Genomic DNA, 17356 nt, shown 5'->3' with positions numbered 1-17356 from the left:
GCTTTCTGGAGACTAATAAAATATAATCACGACTCACCAATAAACCTCCTAGATAATCATGACAAAAATATCATTCAAAAAGGGATTTAGTCACAGCATGTATGGTTTATAAAAAAATTTATTTCTGCAGAATTTCAATGTTACGGAAAAAAAAATGCTAAGGAAATAATATTTTAATGATCAAGTATGTGTAAACAGCAAAGTCAGGAAACATTGATGCCAAAATGAAACCGAGATTTGGCTGAGCTCCACTGTTAAATTGGAGTGGAACTTGGACGATGTCTAGGCATTAAAACATATAAGGGATTATATACAAAACCATTTCATTTTCTGATAGATTCTCATCACTGCTAAGAGGTATCGGTAATCCTCATATTAAAAGACACAATATCCTAGACAGACATGTAGGAATATTGCTGACTTCTTCCTGAAAATATTAACTTATTGTATTTTGCCTCATTACTTTGGAAAAATCATCCATCAACCAAAGTCAGAATCTTTTACTTTTTGTTGTTCAGGGATTTGGAAAATATTGAAGACCTTAGATCAGCCATGGAACTAAGCAACAGGCATTATTGGTAATGGCAGACATATTTCCTTAGAACAGTTTCCTCTACAGCAGAAAATTTTCTAAAGGCTTGTGGTTTTGTCCTTTAGAGCTGCATGTACAATAATATGGGTGAAACTTAAAAAAACAGAGAGGAGCCATGATTTGTTGACACCATTAGTCTGCAGATGTTTTGTCTAATATACAGGAAACCAGTGCCAAGAGATATACAGAGCCTGCAATAGTCAATGCTTTTTTTCTTTTGACCATACCAGTTAGGCCCAGCTGGCAATGCAACTGGACATGGCTGCAGTTTGAGCAGGGGGCAATTCTGTATGTTAGAATGCAAACTAAAGTGAGGGGTGCAAGAAATGCCCATTGGTATCACAATACTCAGTTATCCTTACATAATTACACGACACGTTTAGAGACATATGTAGGTTGAATTAAAGGGATCAATCAACACATTTATGTTTATTGTAATAGTAATTACAGTAGTGGGGGGTATTAGCCACAAGTGTCTCCCATTTGCACCTATAATTTTGTTTATGTGTACCTCCCGGCTCCAGAGAAATTAGGGTTCAAGGAAGGGAAGCAGACAGTTATGTGTGACAGTGCGACAAGTTATGATATAGCTTTTCATGTAATATTGTCACAGTGCTGACATTTTAGGGGATGTTAGTCACAAGTGTCTACCTCGTGTACCTACATTTATGGTTTCCTACACCTCCGAATTTAGGAGAAATTGGGGTGCAAGGAAGGGAGGGGGTCAGGGTGGAATAGTATGACAGTTTTAGTTTTGGAGTTGGCAGGTATAAATTGAGGTGCTGCCAAATGCCAATATCAATGCTGTGTAAGTCCCCCCGGAACTGGCTTATGCATGTTCATTTTAGGGCTCCAGGAGGCACTTGGTTTGAAATAGCACCCCCAAGTGAAAAGAGATCCCTTAATTGTCACAAGTTTTCCTTTAAAGTTAGGAAGCTGAATCTGGAATCAATTAGGACCAGGAGATATGAACACAGTGAGTTGTTGAACCTATGCATAGGGGCTGGTGTAGAATAACAACTTCTCTTTTCACCTGTGCAAATATTCAGTAATAGTGCTTCCAATATCCATAAAGATTGTCAGCTCTGGGCTAAGATTAAGCTGTTTCAAGCTGTGTTTAATGTATAGCTATTTAAGGGCAAAAACAGTGTAACTTTATTGGTAGACTTCTGTTGTAGGGATTTGCTCCTTGGCAGGTGATGCAGGATTTATCTACGGAAATAAATCTAACTGACACCAGAGCACAAGGGGTGATGGGCCAGCAACCCTAGTGGCCATCCCTGGGTGCAGCCCCCAGATTTCCCCACCGGAGGAGAGCAGAAACAGATGACTTTGGTGTAGAAATAGCTAACTGGACAAATTCAAGGCAGACTTAGGCCACAGACAGCAGGAGTTGTAGTCTTAAACAGGATGAGTTCAGAGCAGGCAGCAGGCAAAAGCAGAGTGTTGGACAGGCTAAGGTCAGGGTACTTGGCAGACAAGCTGCAGAGTCGAGAACAAGTCAAGGTCAGAGCAGGATGTAGACAGGATAAAGAGCTGTGAACAGGTTGGAGTAAAAAATCCTGAAAGGCAAACAGAATGAATGCTGGGCAGAAGGGCAGGTAAACATGTTAAGGATCCAGCAAAATCTGCCAGAATATAGGGGACTGTCATAGCCCTCCCAATCCTATGCCCTGCCCATAATGTAGGTGCACAATTGGTGCAAACACATACAGCCACCTGCGCATATAAAGTCTTGGTTGCATACTCGTGTACTTGTACAATCTTGTGATCAGCAGCAGATGGACATGCAGAGAGCAAGAAGGTGGATGCCTGAATAGAACGAAAACAGCTGCCTTACTCAATTTTGCTTCATGATGATATGGACCAGGAACAAATCCATGTAGTGATGGGAATCACAATGAGGCCTATGATATACACAGATTAGGTATTATTTTTTCCAAAGTAGGAACAAGACTTGTGCTTCAGGTTTTGATAAATTACTATTGTTTGCCTGCCCAAGAGTAGAGATCCCAGTTAAAAAATAAGTAAGTACAAATACTGTAGGTTATTGGTCTTTTAGTAGGCTGTACTTTGCTGGCAGATTTTGGTGCCGGGTTCTTGGTTTGGTCGGGCAACATGCCCTGAATAAAGAAATAAAGGCACATTTTTGTTGGCTGGTGCTTAAATAATTGTAAAAGTCCCTATTAGTTAAAGTACATAAAGGATCTCCTCAACAACACTTTAGCTTCTCCGTTCCATGTTTGTTTTGGGGGACACATTTGCTTTAGAAATCTTTTTAACCGGCATTTTCTTTTTTTCTGACTTCTTTACTCTGGAAAAAAAAAATCAAATGTTACTGTGCATGAGATATAAACATACATTTCATCTAGTTTATGTAGAAGAGTTTTATGTAACTGGCCATTTTCAAAATGACAGCTGCCCGCCACTACATTTACCTGCATTAAAAGATGAGAGACATAAAAAGTACAATTTTCACACAGTCATTTTGCTTGTGTGAAAAAAAAAGCAAAAACATAAGCAACAGATTGTTGAAAATCATTTTTAAATGTGAGATGTTTTGTGCTAGTCTGTAACAGGTTCTTACTAGTATTTACTTGAAAATGAACTCCAGGCAGTAATAAAAGGCACAAATAAAGAAGCAAAAAAAGCAGTGAAAGTAACAAAATTTAGTCTGGTCTTTGCGATTTGCAGTCCTTGTACTTCAGGGCTCTAATATAGGAGTAAGAAACAGTACAAGAAGCCAACTGGTTCATGTGTTGACAAAAGGCATGCTTGTCAGAAGAGAAAGAAGTGTGATAGAGAGGTGGGGCAGTCATAAGCAGGGGTTGGTCCAGCACCCAAATCTGTCTATTTGCAGGGGTATCTCTTGTGCACACCCCTCTTTAGTTCAATCCACAGATTTTCTATCGGATGTTGGTCTGGGCTCTGGCTGGGCCATTCCAAAACTTTAATTTTCTTCTGGTGAAGCCATTGTTTTTTTGATTTGGATGTCCATTTACAAGGAAGTCAAGATGTACCATGCTGATAGACTCAACCCGGAATGCTGTACTTAAAAGGTTCTTTGACAAGGTAATACTTTATGTGCACAATTATGCAACCAGCTTATCGTACATTATTTATTTTTATATTTTTCCCCTAACAGACTTGTTTTTTAATTGAATCGTACAGATTATAGGTAACAATAAAGGTGGGAAAAGTTTTGAAATGATTTACTCTGGTCTAATTTTTTATATCACAAAAACCTGGCATTTTTACAGGGCGTGTCAACTGTATGCATTTCATTAGTAAACATAGTTGCCTGGAATTCAGCTGTAATTTACATAGTACAAAATACTCCAATGTTTTAGTGTGTGCAGAGCATGCAAGGATGTGCAAATTCAAAGATCAGGACTGAACTAGCTGTGGACTTACAAACTGTTCCTGCAAACCTTGACTCTATTACTTGGAAAAGTGAGTCTGGGCATACTGCTCATGATATTTGACTACGGACATGTGCACAGGAGCCTTGTTATTAAATGTTGAATTTTGCATTTGAATACAGTGCTGTTTTAAATGCAAAACATAGCAAGAAGCCGAATTTCAAATTCAAAATTGAAATTCAAATGTATCTCAACAGAACTTACCGCCTCGAAAGAAAACACAATGCAATGAAGATTTTGTTCTGGTGATAGGACAATTAGGGACAGTGAGTCTTCCTAACAAGAACACAGACCGAGGCAAATCATCCCCAACCACTTTATCCAAATATAAAAATACTGTAGTTTATTCTTTAGTTATAATACAATAATAGTTAGCATTTCATTATAACCTGTTAACTTTAACTTGTTATTCATCATTATTAAGCTACAAAAATTTCACTAATGGTACCTTCAAGAAGTGAACTAGTAGTGAGTCCTTTACAACCCTTACCAGTTCACAATAAAGCATGAACATGGATTCTCTTCTGAAGCATTGTATCCATATGGACTAATCTTGACTGACCTGTCAGCAGAAACCACACTACGGTATACAGCTCTCCTATAATTTGGACCAGTATGGTCTTTAACAATAATGTACTAAAACAATGTTTTATCTCCTGGCTCTATTTATTCTTTTGAGAAACACTATAGAGTATTGAACCTAATTTTGGTGTATATGGTCTTTTACTCTTGTATTTTTGGAAAAACAATACAACATTCGTAAAACTGAATCTATGTCACAAATATATAAGGCAGTTCTGAAATGTGTAAAAAAGCACTAAAAATGTTTTTTTTTATGTTTACCTATAGCAATTTTAGGACCTTTCAAATACAGTACATAGTAAGTTTTAGTTCTCAATATATAACAGTCAACAAATCATTTACCTTTTTTTAACCACAGCCTATCCTTATTATTATTGGTCAAGAGACATAAAGTATATGTGTTCCGTTTATTCAATCTGCTATCAGTCAGAGTACAAAGTCTCCTTCTCATTCCTAGTCCATCACTGCTCACTTCTGTGGTCCCCTTCTCCTTAAATCCCCTCAATCATTTCTGAGCTGATGTTCTTCACAGAGGCTTTATTTTTCAATACTAGATTAAACTACAACAGGCATGCAATAAACTGGCTTCTAATAGACAATTTAAACCCCTTAGCTAAACTATATCCCTGTTCACATGAAAGAAAAAATGTTTAATTGAAATCTCTCCCTGCAGAACAGAATAATGTTCACATAAAAACTTCTTACAATACGGAATTTGGATGCTGGCTAGGAATGACACAGAAAATGCATAATCACAAATACGGTATATAAAATCAGCCTGTACTTTGGGGTAATTTATAAATGAAAATTATACGGTATATCTGCAGCATAATACTTTGTAGTATTAAAGTTTATTTTAACTTCTGACCATGATAGTATTATTTAAAATATTGGCAATGAAACAGAGGTTTTTCCATTTATCTCATCAATTAGGGAAGTCTGATGGATTCTGTATTTTAGCACTCGGTGGTTCACAAAGGAGCCCAATAATCAGGATTCTGTACAAAATTGACGCTACCACCAAAAACTCCTAGTTTATGTAATAAATCATCACAGTAATGGTATCCTCACTGTCATGATGGACCTATGGTGTGTCATGATGGACCTACAATTATCTTAAAGCTATTATTATATTATTATATTGTATTTCAAAAAAATGTAATTGGAGTTCAGTTTTAAACAATGTGAATGAAAGCTGAACTTTCTAGGCACCCATGTCAGCGTTTATGGTTTCTCTCAACTCTTAATTGCTGGAAGAATTTCTACTGGTAAATGTTTGTTATGGGGAAGCCTAGTAAAATCAAAAACTGCTGGTAAATCTACTGACAGACTGCAATATATATCCCATTTTTTTGCTGTGTTACTTATGTGTGGTTCTCATTCACACAGGTCCCCATTGTCGATTCCACATATTCATTAAATGGTAGGCAATGGGTGTTATAACCCAATGAATTTAACACAGACTATAAATACCGTTATCAGCGGTATCTAGGATCTACTGCCTTTGGTATACTATTCTCGGGCTTAAAAATGGCCTGTTCCTTCACAATTTCTTATTGGGAATTGTGGTAAAAGGAAAAATAACAGAGCTATCTTACTTATTCCCTGGATTTTCCCTGGTGACATGTGCTGCATCATTCGGCTGTTTCCTAACAGCATCCTGTAGAGCTGAGGTCTGCAATTAAAATCAAATAGGTAAGATTACAGCAAGTCCCACAGAGGACACATGAATAGCTCAGTTCAAATCTTTATGTGGCATTACATATTCATCAATGTATATTATGTAGGGGGATAACCTAAAGACATTAGGTACAGAAACCAACGTTTGATTGTGCTTACCTGACCGACAGAGCAACAGCTTTGGATAACTAACCTCGTCTGGCCTATAAAATACCTTGGACCGTGTTTCTCAATTATGTTCTTCCAGAGGATGCTAGGGGTTCCTTCAGCAATGAGTTATTTGGACCTCTCTAATCAGTTTATTTGGCACCAATGATCTTTTTGGCAATCTTTAAAGGTGACATTCGTCCCTATGACCACCACTGTGAGCTGTGGATATGTGTATGTATATATATATATTTAGTGCCATTTAACTGCAAAGTGCTTGAGCTTCAGTGGGTAGTAGAGGCCATGGGATTAGACAACTATCAGATTGTAAGGTTAAGCATAGTTATGTAGTAGGGGATGTCTTGATATGCTAGTTGACATTGTGAGTTTACCCTGGGTCTGGACGTCAAGAAGTTTTACAGGGTTACACAGTGCTCAATTTGAACAGGGCCTTTCAGTTCCAGAATTCTGTGTCTCTCCGTGGAGAGAAATTTAGCATCAAAATAGTTTTCAACAAATATATCAATAAATGTAATTATGTACTGTAGAAAAAGTTGACCTCAGAAGACAGTATATCCCAATAACAGAATTTTTTTCTTGTGGACATCTTGTATAACTGCCCTTCAGTCTATGATGGCAAACAGCATTTAAAAACTTGTTAAGTTAGCAAAATATTTGTGTTTTTTCTCTTCTACCGTAACACGTAAATGGAATTCAAATTAGGGCTTTGACTTGGTCAGTCCGTAAACATACATATGTTTCTTAATGAATTTGCTAGTGTGCTTCTAACTATTATCATGGTTAGAAGATCCAGATCTAGTTAAACTTGGACTTTCAGACAGATGGGTCCTGATTTATTAAAGCTTTCCAAGACTGCAGAGGATACACTTTTATCGGTGAACCTGGGTGATCCAGGAAACCTGAAATGGATCTGATCCAGGACTGAAAATATTTGGCAACAAATTACACATGATTTAAGAAATCCATTCAAGGTTTGCTGGATCACCCAGCTTCACTGATAAAAGTGTATCCTCTCCAGCCTTGGCAAGCTTTATTAAATCAGGACCATACTCTTAAAATTTTCATCAAGCACATTTTGATATAATGCAGAATAACCCAACCTCTAAAAAGGGAAATCAACCACAATTTATTGCATACGGTTTTTGCATTATAAACGGCAAAGTCTTTTTAACATGCATGCAGGTTGAATTGATTCAATTTGTAGATGAATGCAATTTGATACTAACTGTTGCAACAGATACCTGCAGATCCCACAATACATTTTTTGGGTTGCTGGAAACTTCTTTTAGCATCTGATTGGCAGCTTTAAAGCAGAATTTGTTAGGACAGAAGGTCCTGGACAGATTGAAATTTAAGCTACTTAAGTTATTTTCTTTACAGTTCAATGAAGAGTTAAAATAATTTAAAGATTCTTTTAAGCCCCTTGCCAATCTCAACTATATTTAGGAAGGTCTTATAAAGCTTTGATCATGGCATTATGACACTAAAGAAGTCAATATCAAAGAGAACACCAAGAATATCTAAGATTTAAATAAAACAGGATCTACCCTAACATTGTCACTAAGGAAGTTCTAATCATAGCACCTAACCTAGAACATCTCATTCTAATCTAGTGGTGAATGTAGGGTGGGCTTACTATTTACATTTGACAAATCTGCATTTTTTTGGTATTTAGATTATGAACATATATACACTTTGTCAAATTCACATTGTCATTTGTTCAAGTATATTCCCTTTTTCTATAGGCGCTGCTTGAAGGAAGATCTAATGTTTGCCTGTCCAATAATGTTAAAGCTTAAAGGACTTAAACTCAAATTTTTTACTTTACATAAAAGGGTAGACAACCCTAGTATGTAAAGCAAAAATGTAATTGATTTTTTTTTAAAGGGTGCAGCTACTGCAATCAGGACTGAATTGGAGCTCAAAGCCTGCCAGGATAACTACATCCCGCATCCTGGGAGGCTCTTCGCTGTGATCGTGGGCATGTGCAGAAGGGGCATTTGAAAGAGATGATGATCAGGCATGCGCAGTGAGATCAGCTCTCTTTTGTCCCCTGGCTATGTCACCCGATTTTGTACCTGCCCAGTGCTTGTTTGGCTGACATAGCAAAAAGATGGTACTTCCTCCGAGCCGAGATTAAAGAGATTTCCAGGTCGGAGAAGGACCTCATCGAGGGATCTGCATAAATAAAGGTAAGTGTGCTTTTTTTTTTTTTTACTTTAGCTCTGCTTTAAAAGATTAACAATTTCCATGATATGAACCAGACATATGATTTCAAATACTTTAGTGTACAAAACCTGCGAACAGGTATACTTTAACATGAAAAGTACATCTAGCACTGGGTCCACGTTAAAAGTTTTGAGCAATTGTACTCATGTTACTAAAATCGCAATGCTGTCAAGTAGGCTTTTTTTGTAGAGCAGGGTATGTATGTCTTCAGCAACAAAAGCTGACTGTATTTTCTGAATGAACACTGATCTGCACACACAGTACATTTTAGGGATTATTTTGCACTAGAGTCATGTCATCCAAACTCAACCAGTCAAGGTGGCAAAAAGATTCCAAACTCAGAAAAAGACTCGGCAAAGATATGAGTGGCAGTGATTGAGTGTAGTACTGATACGGCAAAGAAAGTCTGCCAAAATGGGAAAAATGCTGTGTATACTTGAACATTATGGCAAAGGGCTTAGCTTTAGAAATGGAGTTTAGTTCTGCTCAAAGGTGATTCAAACCAAACAGATCAAGCAGCAAATAAGTATGCCTGAAGACATTTTTTTCCATGCATTTGTTTCCAAAGTGTCAGGGTATGTTTAATTTTCGTTATCAGCTTAATTAACTAAGCTGGTCTTTAAATGATAGCGGTGATGGTAACAGTTAAGAGTTAGTCACTTAAGATTCAGTTTATTTCTGTAAACAGTTTAGCCACCAAACAAAAATAACTCTTCCGAGGCAATAGCTAACAGTTTAATTTGTCTCCTGCATAAAGAACAGCAATTATCATCAGCAGGGAGCCTGTGATTTGCAGAAAATACTGCGTCATTGTGCTCCCCACTTGGCAAGGGACCCGGTTTATGATGATAATGGAATTTGGGCTAGAGAGCTGACAAATTGCAACACTAAAGAATAGGAGATGATGCACTCGTCTGACATCATGTGTAATCACCAGTGGGGTTTAACACTAACCTGTGAAACATAGCTAATTACAACATGCATACTACACTTGCATGAAGAATGATTCCTGTATGTTCCTGCAGGATTACTTCCCAAACATTCTAACAACTGAAAATGAAGGTACTACTAGAGCTACAAAAGAGGGCTACTGAAGCCTTCCCATATCTCATTAACAATAGTAAATGGGTGCAGAGTCAGCACACCATAAATCATCCTATTTGCTGCACTATGGCTTGCTGCAGTTTAGGTGCAATAGGGTGGCATTGTAACTGAATGCCACTAAGTGCACCAATGCATGTATGGTACAGTACTACACACACTGGGCCTGATTTATTAAAGCCCTCCAAGACTGGAGAGGATACACTTTCATCAGTGAAGCTGGGTGATCCAGCAAACCTGGAATGGATTTGTTAGAAATGTTTTCAATCCGGGACCAGATCCTTTCCAGGTTTACCAACAAGAGTGCATAGTTTCCAGTCTCGGACAGCTTTAATAAATCAGGCCTACTGTATTGCTTCACCATAGCATACATATGAAAATAAATCCTTCAGCTTCACACCCCTTACATCTTATTCTAATGTTGTGTTAACAAATGGAAAGGCATGCAATAACATGGAAGGCGTGCATTTGTTCACTGGGTAACCATTAATTGACAAAGGAAATCCAAACGCACGCCGAAAAGAATGTATGGTAAGGTACTGCCATGCATTTCTGTGCAATGCAATAGGCACAAAAATTTTGTGCAATCTGGTTTGTTGGTCTGCAGCAGCATGGAATGCTATTGATAATGATACACTTGTATTTATTATAATTAAACAGTATTTATTTAGCATATTACACAGCGTTGTACATTAAATAGGGGGTTGCAAATGACAGACAGACGCAGAGAGTTAACACAGGAGGAGGAGAGCACCCTACCCAGAAGAGCTTTTAATCTAAGAATGTGGAAATAGCTCACTGACCTGAATCAGTCCAGCAGGAAGATGGAGAGGTGGTCTTAAGCCAGTAAGGTGCCACCACCTGGATGATGTTCCCTTACTGTAAGGTTGTGCAAAGTTTAAATTGGCAATGTTAGCATCATTGCAATGACTATAGCTGACCTGCAGGGATTTGTTTTCTGAAAATATGTGGATTTTTAATTTGGCGGATGCAATAAATTGCACTAATGATATTCAGGACCTTCATTAGCTATGTATCTTTTCTATGCAGCAGTCAGTCAGTGTTCAGAGATTTCTCATCCACTGAGCAGGATTTAATATGCCATAATGCTGCCCTTTTCTCCAATCCTCAAGTGCTTTAGGCCAAAGCCTAGAAAAACTGTGGGACTCAGGATAACAAACATAATTGATATAAATCCAATAAAACTACTTGTATTTTAGCTATGTGCACATCATATACAGCATATTAAAGAACATATAGGTCGCAAAACACTTTTATAGGTAAGAATTTGTTTGCTTTTATTAAAAGCTAAAAGATTCATTTTATTAGGCTCTTCGGGGCAGGGTCCTCTCCTTCTCCTGTGTCACTGTCTGCATCCATCTTGCTACCCTTATTTATGTACAGTGCTGTGTAATATGTTAAAGTTTTATAAATACGGTTTAATAAAAACAATAGTAAAAATAATAAAGGGGGAAACCAAGAGGCCTGCTGGAGCTCTCGGGAAATCCTCATCCTTCAGAATGATGATTGGAGGATTTTCTCTTACAGAATGCTTTGTGGTGGCATTTGAACAATTCTGCTCTTGGGTTTAGTGATGGATCCGAATTGTCAATACAACCAGCATTTATGTGCAGCCAGTATCACCAGACCAAGATGGTTCAGGATGGGAGATCTGAAATTGCAGAAATGTTTCCTATGATGCCTAGGAGGAAAGCAGTTAAATTTCACATAAAGGGTAGTGTAATTCAAGCCTATATTGAATTTACAGTTACCTGCTTGCCTTTACCAAATATCATGTTCCCCTTTAAAGGTATCCCATGCTAACAGGGGAAAACAGGGTTTGGAGAAAGAACAGCACCCCAAAGACAACAAATGCATTCACCTGGGGTGCAGTTTGCTCCTAGGCAAATATAATATTATTACACAGTATTTAAATAGTACTGACATATTGTGCAGTGCCTTACAAAGTCCATAGTCATGTCACTAGCTGTCCCTCAAAGGGGCTCACAATCTAATGTCCCTCATGTCATATGACCTCAGTTATATGTTATTGGCTTTATTCACGTTAATCATTAAAATGGAACTAAACTGATAAAACAAAAATTACACTTATCTTTAATCCTGCAGGTCCTTCGATGGTGCTGGTCCTTCTCGCCATCCGATTGTATGTCATCCTGGAATTCCTCTTTTCATCTTTATTCTTTACTTTCTTTTTCTTCCTCGGTCTTCTTGGCACGTCACCCGTCACTGCGCATGTGTGAGATCGGGTTATGTAGCCCGTTGTAAAGAGGGAAAAAAGGAGCCGATCTCACTGCGTGTACATGAGATCAGCATCTCTTTCTCTTATTAGAAAAAATGCCCCTTTTGAGCATGTCTGAGATTAAGGCATGCGCAAAGGAGCACCCAGAGCCTAGGCGATCAAGACTAAAAGGGGAGGTGATGCACCCTTTTTTTTGCTGTTGAATTTAGGTAGGGTTTAATACAGTCTAGGGTCAATTTTTTGGGGAGAAGCCAATTACCTAACTGCATGTTTTTGGAATGTGGGAGGAAATCGAAGTACCCGGAGGAAACCCCATGCAGATAGTGTCCTGGCTGAGATTCAAACCTGGAACCTACTCTGCAAAGGCCAGATTGCTAACCTCTGAGCTGCTCGGTGCCTCTGATTTTATCAAAAGTAAAGAAAAAAAAATGTTTTTACCGATACATGCCCACATATAAATGTCATATACTCGAACAAACGACATATAAAAAGTAAATGATGGATTAGTTCTAAGAATATAAATTAGGAAAGAAAATAAATAAATATAAAAAAATAAATACACCCCTACACTTACCAGCACAGTGGCTCAGTGGTTAGCACTCTGGCCTTTGAAGTGCTAGGTCCCAGTTTTAAATCATGGTCAGGACACTGCATGGAGTTTGCAGGTTCTCCCCGTGTTTGTGTGGGTTTCCTCCCACATTCCAAAAACATGCAGTTAGATTAACTGGCTTCCCCCAAAAAATGGCCATAGACTGCGTATGATATATGACTATGGTAGGGGGATTAGATTGTGAGCACCTTTGAGGGACAGCTTGTGACATGTCTATGGATTTTTGTAAAGCACAGCGTAATTTGTTGGTGCTATATAAAAACTGATTGATAATAATATTAGGTAATAATTTACCACCACTCCAAATCCATGGAATTAAAATCAGGTGTTCCAGATTAGGTGTATGGCTCATATATGTGAGAACCTGCCTCAATGAATAAGGGTCTGATGTTCTTTTTGCTATTTATATGTCAGATGTCACCATGCCACGATCAAAAAAGTCCTCCAAAATAAGCTTCTGGATGTCTGAGTTTTGAAAATGGGATTTAAAAGAATGGCAGAACATTTCAAATCAATCATTTCTCTGTAGAAAAAACAAATGATGAAGCAATTGTCTATTTGTCTATGACTAGTCAGGGTTGCACATTTAGCCGATGAGCAGCCTTTCATGCTGAGAGATCACTGAGAACCTCAAAAAATGTTTAGGGATCTGCGGATCTGCAAACAAACAATTTAGCTATCACATTTAAGGACTGGTAAGGTACAATATATTGAATTTTTATTTCTGGCTTCAGATACTACTAGCAGATGGAATGTGTTTTATTTGTGACATCGCTGTATCTGACCAATGCCCAGTGGGATGCAGCAACTGGAAACCAATCAGTATGGCTGCTGGTGATCACATGACATTATTACCAAACAAGCCGATGCTCACCGAGCTGAACTATCATTGTGCTTCAAAGTAGTTTGACAGAAACACCCAGCTCTGGCTATTACAGTCGAAGATATAATGTGGGAAAAAACATTTTTAAATCTTTGAAAAAAATTACTATAAGCTGTTAAAACTGCAAAGGCCAGATTGCTAACCTCTGAGCTGCTCGGTGCCTCTGATTTTATCAAAAGTAAAGAAAAAAAAATGTTTTTACCGATACATGCCCACATATAAATGTCATATACTCGAACAAACGACATATAAAAAGTAAATGATGGATTAGTTCTAAAAATATAAATTAGGAAAGAAAATAAATAAATATAAAAAAATAAATACACCCCTACACTTACCAGCACAGTGGCTCAGTGGTTAGCACTCTGGCCTTTGAAGTGCTAGGTCCCAGTTTTAAATCATGGTCAGGACACTGCATGGAGTTTGCAGGTTCTCCCCGTGTTTGTGTGGGTTTCCTCCCACATTCCAAAAACATGCAGTTAGATTAACTGGCTTCCCCCAAAAAATGGCCATAGACTGAGTATGATATATGACTATGGTAGGGGGATTAGATTGTGAGCACCTTTGAGGGACAGCTTGTGACATGTCTATGGATTTTTGTAAAGCACAGCGTAATTTGTTGGTGCTATATAAAAACTGATTGATAATAATATTAGGTAATAATTTACCACCACTCCAAATCCATGGAATTAAAATCAGGTGTTCCAGATTAGGTGTATGGCTCATATATGTGAGAACCTGCCTCAATGAATAAGGGTCTGATGTTCTTTTTGCTATTTATATGTCAGATGTCACCATGCCACGATCAAAAAAGTCCTCCAAAATAAGCTTCTGGATGTCTGAGTTTTGAAAATGGGATTTAAAAGAATGGCAGAACATTTCAAATCAATCATTTCTCTGTAGAAAAAACAAATGATGAAGCAATTGTCTATTTGTCTATGACTAGTCAGGGTTGCACATTTAGCCGATGAGCAGCCTTTCATGCTGAGAGATCACTGAGAACCTCAAAAAATGTTTAGGGATCTGCGGATCTGCAAACAAACAATTTAGCTATCACATTTAAGGACTGGTAAGGTACAATATATTGAATTTTTATTTCTGGCTTCAGATACTACTAGCAGATGGAATGTGTTTTATTTGTGACATCGCTGTATCTGACCAATGCCCAGTGGGATGCAGCAACTGGAAACCAATCAGTATGGCTGCTGGTGATCACATGACATTATTACCAAACAAGCCGATGCTCACCGAGCTGAACTATCATTGTGCTTCAAAGTAGTTTGACAGAAACACCCAGCTCTGGCTATTACAGTCGAAGATATAATGTGGGAAAAAACATTTTTAAATCTTTGAAAAAAATTACTATAAGCTGTTAAAAAGAAGATATTTGTCAGGTGATAGTAAAGAAAACTGAGTGGGGTATTAAAACAAAGTAGCAAATTAAAGCCATATATGTCCTTATTTATGAAGGCAAATTAGTGAAAGTATTATAATTAACACAAAAGACTAAAATAATAAATCTTTACATGTTGTATAATATAGAAAATATATTCATAAGCAAAATATCCAAACCTGGGAGATCTCTGAAACATACATTCTTCTTTCATCATTAACTTTGTAGTATGCCTGTAAAAAAAAATAAATTATATTAAAAATACAAATAATAATAATTACCATTGCACTTTAGTTAAATATAAATGTGTTCTAGTTTTCGCAGCCTGACTAATGAAGGGCTCAATTATTCTCAGTGCAAGTATTCTTGTTTAGCAGATCGCCAGCACTTTCAATATACCTACCTATACATATCTATCAATATATACTTACCTCTATGACCAAGTGAAAATGGAGATATCTTTCTTGTAATATTAGCAGAAATTGAAGCCTCACAGATATAGGAAAAAATATTCCAGTTGCTGTGTATTATAGAGACCAACAATTAAAGATTGCAGCACTGGGAGTCAATTAGCTGTCCTGTAATAATGTGTATTAAGAAAAAATAAATCTATAGCAGGAGAGAGCAGAGAGGTGACCTCACAATCTATTGTTACTTCTTCATTGAGATGGACTAATTGTAATTATTAACTGCAGCAGAGTAAAGTCAGATCATCAGGCTGGTTGTGTTGTCTGGAAGGACTGTGTAACTTTTAGGAAGTAATGGACAGCACCACAAACATATATATCTAGAATATCTAGAATGTGCAGAATGTGTAGAATAGATATCAACCTGGAATTCTACATTCATATGTTTGATTTTTTTTTAAATCTCCAGTATTGCTAATCAGAAATTAAGTTGGCATTTTGTGACGGACTATCAATTTTTCTATCTTTCTTATCTATGCTGCATTTCGGGACATTCTGGCAATATCATTGTTGCTTGCTAACATACTAAATGCTGTGCTGTATGAATGATGATATCAGTCTGGACTTTTGGGCTATTACACACAACATTCTTATAATGTAGAACTGCTTTTATCAGACATCTCCTTACTATAGGAGCATCAATTAACACTCTATATGGCTGCTCACACCTTCCTCACATTCTAGTCTGACAGATAAGGGTAATGTACTTAGGGTGAAGAAGCAAGCTCTTCACTAGACAGGACGTCAGCTTCAATCCATCTCTCTTAATATATTATTTATTCACCACTGAAACTCTTTGGTCACAGATTCACATTTAAAATGACCTGTCAAAAAGATTATAGTTAAGGGGAAACCCAAGAGAACACAATTTTTGCAAAGTATTTCTATATAATATACAGGGCAACTCTGCTTATAGTTAAGATTACTGGGGAGAGGCGATTGGAGAAGGTCAGCCATAATTAAACTTTCCAGTGCCTGGGCTGATTTCCAGAATTTACACAAAGTGCCTGATTTATTAAAGCTCTCAAAGATCCAGCAAACTTGGAATTGATCTGGTCCAGGATTGAAAACATTTGCTACCAAATAACATATTACTTTTAGGGAATCCATTCCAGGTTTGCTGGATCACCCAGCTTTACTGATGAAAGTGTATCCTCTCCAGCCTTGGAGAGCTTTAATAAATCAAGCACAAAGGCTTACATTTACAGTGTGTCCTGTGTGTATATGTATGGGAATTGTACCGAATTATTTAGACTGACTTGAATTGGTGGTCATGGTCAATAATGTCTGGCACCTTGGCTACACATTTTACCCCTGTATGTCAATGAAATGTTGCCATCATTGTGGCACTATCCCTATTGACTGACAAATCCAATCTATAGGGGGATCTACACACCACTCTTGTTATAGGCCATCCCTATATGGAAAACAGTGATCATGCAGAAGATTCACTGTCAAGAGTAAATAGTCACATAGTTCATGGTTTGGGGAACAGGAGTACCGCAGTTCTCAGCAAGTTTTTTGGCTGGTGTAGGGCCAAGCTTTTTGCAATACCATTTTCCTTTGTAACACTGCAGAATTTGGGTAGGCAATATGGTTTGCTGTTCATGGTCGTATCAATAGGATGCCAACCTACCATGACCATGCCTTTGTTATCCCAGAACAGTGTACTAATCTGTTTCCCAGCAGAAAGATTGATTGTCATTTGGCTTAAGGTCTGATGATGAAACCAGGAATCTTTACCAGTCAAGTGTGCAAAGGCCTCCTCTGAGCTTAATTTGTGTGTTACCAAAAATTCAGGACACTTTTAAATGTTGAAGTTTTTCTGGTATTATGTCAAATCACATGGCACTCAATGTGAACGAACCTTTGAAAATTTTACCTATAAGGGAGTGGGAAGAATATGATCCAAAGATGACAATGGTGCAAGAACTTCCATAGGGAATTTGTGGAAAAAGGTAAAGTGTAA

General features: G+C 37.6%; 1 protein-coding gene across 1 annotated transcript in view; it reads right to left on the bottom strand.

The window, feature by feature from the left end:
• Positions 1-2555: 2555 nt before the first annotated feature.
• CCDC169 (coiled-coil domain containing 169) overlaps positions 2556-17356 on the bottom strand; it is a 15403-nt gene continuing 602 nt past the window's right edge. The window contains exons 2-4 of the mRNA XM_072398658.1: positions 15100-15153; positions 6195-6271; positions 2556-2906 (exon numbers count right to left, since the gene is read on the bottom strand). Of these exons, the coding sequence (XP_072254759.1) occupies positions 2816-2906; positions 6195-6271; positions 15100-15153 (222 nt within the window). The 3' untranslated portion in view covers positions 2556-2815. The remainder of the gene's footprint in view (positions 2907-6194; positions 6272-15099; positions 15154-17356) is intronic.

The sequence above is a fragment of the Pyxicephalus adspersus genome, chromosome 1 (assembly GCF_032062135.1).
Source record: "Pyxicephalus adspersus chromosome 1, UCB_Pads_2.0, whole genome shotgun sequence".
NCBI lineage: Eukaryota > Metazoa > Chordata > Amphibia > Anura > Pyxicephalidae > Pyxicephalus > Pyxicephalus adspersus.
This window is presented reverse-complemented; position numbering and strand designations above follow the sequence as displayed.